A 4,435-nucleotide genomic window follows, 5' to 3' on the forward strand; every position below is an offset into this window, starting at 1 on the left:
TCCACCATTATCATAATATTCCTCGCCGGAAGCTTGGATTTTCTAAAATCGTTTGGCCCGCAAACTCCCCAGACCTCAATCCAATTGAAACGATTTGGATGGTGATGAAAGATTAAATCCGCCAACAGATTGGAACCCGCATGACCGCACATCAGATTAGGGTTATCCTAGAGCAGGTAAGTTACTATCATTCAATTTTTATTCCTGATTTTACATTAATTAGAAGACTACTTATATTATTTTATTTCAGGTATGGAGAGAATATCCCCAGGAGCGAATCAATCACCATATTGATTCTATGCCTGAACGCATTAGAGCATGTATTGATGATCGAGGAAATAATTTTAATTTTTGATTTTTTAATATTTATTTTATTTTGTTTATTAACGTTGTTTGAATATATGATGTGGTATTTGTGATTTATTTCCTTTCTTCTATTTACCATATTCAATATCATTCTGAGGCTCTTGTATCCCGATATGCACCCCCTACACTCCCTTGCGCCACCATGCAAGCCCGGTCCATTTCACAAACGTCACAACAGGACGAGTACTGTGCCTCTGGAAGCATCGGTTATACACCCATAACCGGATACTTACTTTTTCCCATCTATGCAGGCACGCATGCTTGAAATTATTAGACTATATTATAGTGTGCCCCCCACCCCTCTTCCCCACACATCACCTTACTCGTACACTTCGCCTTTCCAGCACCCCCATCACTTCCCTCAAGTAATTTAAACATTACAAAAATAAAAGCCCAAGCTCATAAACATAGTCAACCAGCCAGTCAGCTACTGCAGCCGAAACTCGTATCCCCAAAGTACGCTAACAAAAAGAATGGCCATAACAGTTCCAAATAAGTCATCAGAGGAAATAAAACGGATAGAAGCAAGACTATTTACAAGAAAAAACTCAAAATAATAATATGGTCTCCTTTTCTGATTATCTATCCTAAGGACACAGCAAGCCAACGACGAAGTTAGTTTAAGCAAACGAATGAGGTTTAATAGGTTTCTTTTTTTTTTCTTTGACACGCAATAGAACACCAGTGTGAGGTTCCAGTGATGTTTAAATAACGTACTAAGTTTGGAATATCAGCACTGTAGAGGGAGGGGAGGGGAGGGGAGGGCGGTGATGGCTTACAGGAATAAACAGGTATGGAACTTGTCTCTTATACTCCTCCCAGTCAGCGCCATACTTCTTGGCGCACCGATCGGTGTCTCTCCAGGCGCGGTGAAGAATCATAGCCATGAAGAAGGCGGGCAGGAACCATGGGAGGGGACTGGAGAAACCGCAGATCAAGCCCCAGGAAGTCAGTTGGCAGAAGTCAGCCGTGTAGTGAACTTTCCTGGCGAGGCCGTCTGCAGAAAAAAAGGTTGGATTAACTATTGTTACGGGATGCGCATCACTTGCGGTTGAGCAAACTTACACCATCCACTCGTGAGTAGAGTACCGCCATTCCTGCACCTGATGAACTTTGGGTTCTTGAGGGTCTGCCAGGGTAATTGAGGGAAGGCCTTTCTGATAACGAGCGTTCCTTTTTCCATCTGTCTGAATCTGTTCTTCTGACTATTACATGTGTCGAAGACATAATACGCGCAAAGAAGGAAGATGTAGAGGGAGACGTTGACACCAGTGCACCATTGGTAGACAGAAGGATTGTGCTTGACGAGGTAAAGAACACCATGGCAGTAGGTCAGAGGAACACCAGCCATGTTCCAGAAGATGAGCATATAACCCCACTTCTCGTACGACATGTCCCAAGTGGTGATAACCAGCTCCTCTCCCTTGCTGCAGGCGTTGGCGTACAGCCAATGAGCCAAAACGAAGAAAGCAACTTGGGGGGTGACATATCCCAAAGTCTCGTACTGCTTAACGGCAGCCGCGCAAGACACAAGGAATAGGATGAACCAGGGAAGTCTGATTTCAAGAAACATCTTCAGGTCCATTAAACCAAAGATACGGGGGTTCAGCTCAGCGCCCATGAAGAAATCGTAGACAAACCGCCCAGTCATCCTATGTTGAGCACCCCGATATATTGCGCTGAAATACCCGATGAAGCTGACAAGGATCCCAGAGAGAATGCCAACGCTCATAAAGGAGCCAAACTCGTCCACCAAGAAGGTGATTGGGAGGATTTGAGCCACATGGAAAACAATGGCAGTGGCGGTAGTGAAATAGAAAGCCCATATAGCATTGCAGTAGTAATCGAGACGAACGTTGTTCCTGTGAGGAATTGGGTTTCCCTTGGCCCAGACACCGGGCAGTGTGAGGTATAGCAAACTCTGGTAGGCCAAGAAGCCCCAATAGACCAACCAAGCCTTCTTGGTAGGGTATGAGCACTATCCGCCACCCCGTCAACAAAAAAAATGAAATCACACATGAAGATAAAAAATAACACCAAACTTCCCATACCTCATAAGCCAATTTAGCGACCTTGCGTACAAAATTGCCAATTGCCTCTTCCTTCCCTGGCATCGGGAATTGAGAATTGTAGTAGACCTGGCCAACCCACATGTACCACATGAGCAGCGGGAAGAAGACCATAGCAAGCCCAGTACCCCAGACGCCTCCAAACTCGAATTCAGAGCTGTTGTCGACCCTGTGATCATCGCCCATTCTGAGATTGTCCTTCGTGGTGGTATCGCTCCCTACATCTCCCTTGGGAATAGTGGGTCCACTGGTTGAGCCATTCTCCCCGTAGGGCTTCCTCCTCGACCTGACCTCCATCACGACCTTGAAAGTAGATTTCTCGGGCCTCGAGGACGGCGTGTGGGTGGGCGTAAGGGGTTCGAATTCGGGTTCCGGTGTCAGCTTAGCACTACTGGGACGTGAGCGTCTAATAGCCGGTGTTGGAACCAGACCTGGATATCCCTGTTTCCTACGAGGTGTCAAAATTGCAATCGAAGAAGCCAAAGGGGGAAGCAAGCCTGGATAGAGTGGGGGGGAATAGTGGACGGGGATGGGGTGGAATGTTACAGAAACGTGGAAAGGAGGAAAGGAACAAACAAGTGAATTGCGTTTGTATCTACAGTGTCATACGTACCTTGGAGTCCTTCCAGTCTGTGACCGAGTTTGGACCATAACCACGAGCTGCACGGTAGACCCTTGGGTATTTAAAAGTAGGTGGAGAATGGAGGCAATGGGAAGAAAAGAAAGGGAGGGGGAAGGGAAAAAAAATGCGATGAGAGAAGCAGAGAGAAAGAAGGGATATCGGTACTGTATGAGTACGGCACACGGCCGAAGGAGTGAAGGGTACGGAGATAAAAGGAAAAAGAAAAAAAGTGCGCGTAAACAAAAGAAGCAAGAGGGTAGGGCAGCGGAACCAGTTCCACGAGCCAGATCGGAGACATCATGGACAGAGAGTGAGTGAGGAATTGCTGGTTAGTGGACAAGGTCCCTGGGTTGGTAATTTCATATTATACTCGAGTATCATACTCGAGTACAAGTACGATACAAGTACCGGGTACGATAGCTTCAACCCCTGATTGACGCAACAAATAAAGAGTTCCTTCTAACCCATCATTACTAACACCCCCAACATACGAAAATGATAATTATGACATGGCACTGGTGATCAGAATTCAGCTGGGGGAGGGATTTGCCAAAGCCGGACATCAGACTCTCCCAGCTTTCAAGCGGGGAGATGCGGTAAGTAAATAACTAGTGCAGGGCATTGCTACAATACTGGACGAGTATTGTACCGGTATTGGTGGAGAAGAATTCTCTAGATCCAACTTCTCCCTTCGTACCGTTGTACGCCCCAGTATTGCAGCCGGCGCTATTTCCTAAATGGCATCTGGTACAGTTAAGCCCCCCCTTTTTTTTCCTTTCCACTCCCAGACAAAATTGGACGCTCAACTCAAGCACAGGAAGCATTTACATTAAAGATCTTACACTGTAGAGCATTAAGCTTAATCGGGTAATGCTTGATACCATATCGATTTGCATCTCATTATCAATTTGCATGACTTCCCGACACTTGAATGCGCTTTGCATATTTCATTTCTGGTTTCGTACGAGCACAGTACTCGTACAGTACCGGTACTCGTACTAGTACTCGAGTACATCCATCCAAAGGAATCATCTAAAAGGCAAGGGATTGGCCGGCTCGTGCCTGATTCAAGCACGCAAAATGAACCAGGAATCTCCAACCCCCCCCCCCCGCTCTTCTTCCCTTTACGCCCAGCAAGATCTCAAGTTGCGGGGATGTCGGTCGGTCAATTCAGAAGGCGGCTGCGGGAAGAAAGTAAGAAAAGAACAGACATTGAAAAGTGAGGGGAGCGGAGTATTACACCGGTACCGGTGCTCGAGCACTACCCGACCACTGAATGCCCCCCCCCTTCCCACATATTATGTTTCGCAGCTGTACTTGTACTAGTACAAGTATAATAATATGGCATTGCACAGGTCACTACGGTAATACGGTCCTG

General features: G+C 46.5%; 1 protein-coding gene across 1 annotated transcript; it reads right to left on the minus strand.

The window, feature by feature from the left end:
* Positions 1-1,070: 1,070 nt before the first annotated feature.
* Positions 1,071-2,732, minus strand: GSTUM_00002482001 (uncharacterized protein; the record flags this gene model as incomplete). Its single annotated transcript, XM_002836240.1, has 4 exons — positions 1,071-1,082; positions 1,146-1,363; positions 1,432-2,344; positions 2,418-2,732. The coding sequence occupies 4 exons, from the start codon at positions 2,730-2,732 to the stop codon at positions 1,071-1,073; spliced, it is 1,458 nt and encodes a 485-aa protein (XP_002836286.1).
* Between the last annotated feature and the right edge of the window lie 1,703 nt (positions 2,733-4,435).

This window comes from Tuber melanosporum (genome assembly GCF_000151645.1).
Source record: "Tuber melanosporum whole genome shotgun sequence assembly, scaffold_136, strain Mel28".
NCBI classification, from domain to species: Eukaryota; Fungi; Ascomycota; class Pezizomycetes; order Pezizales; family Tuberaceae; genus Tuber; species Tuber melanosporum.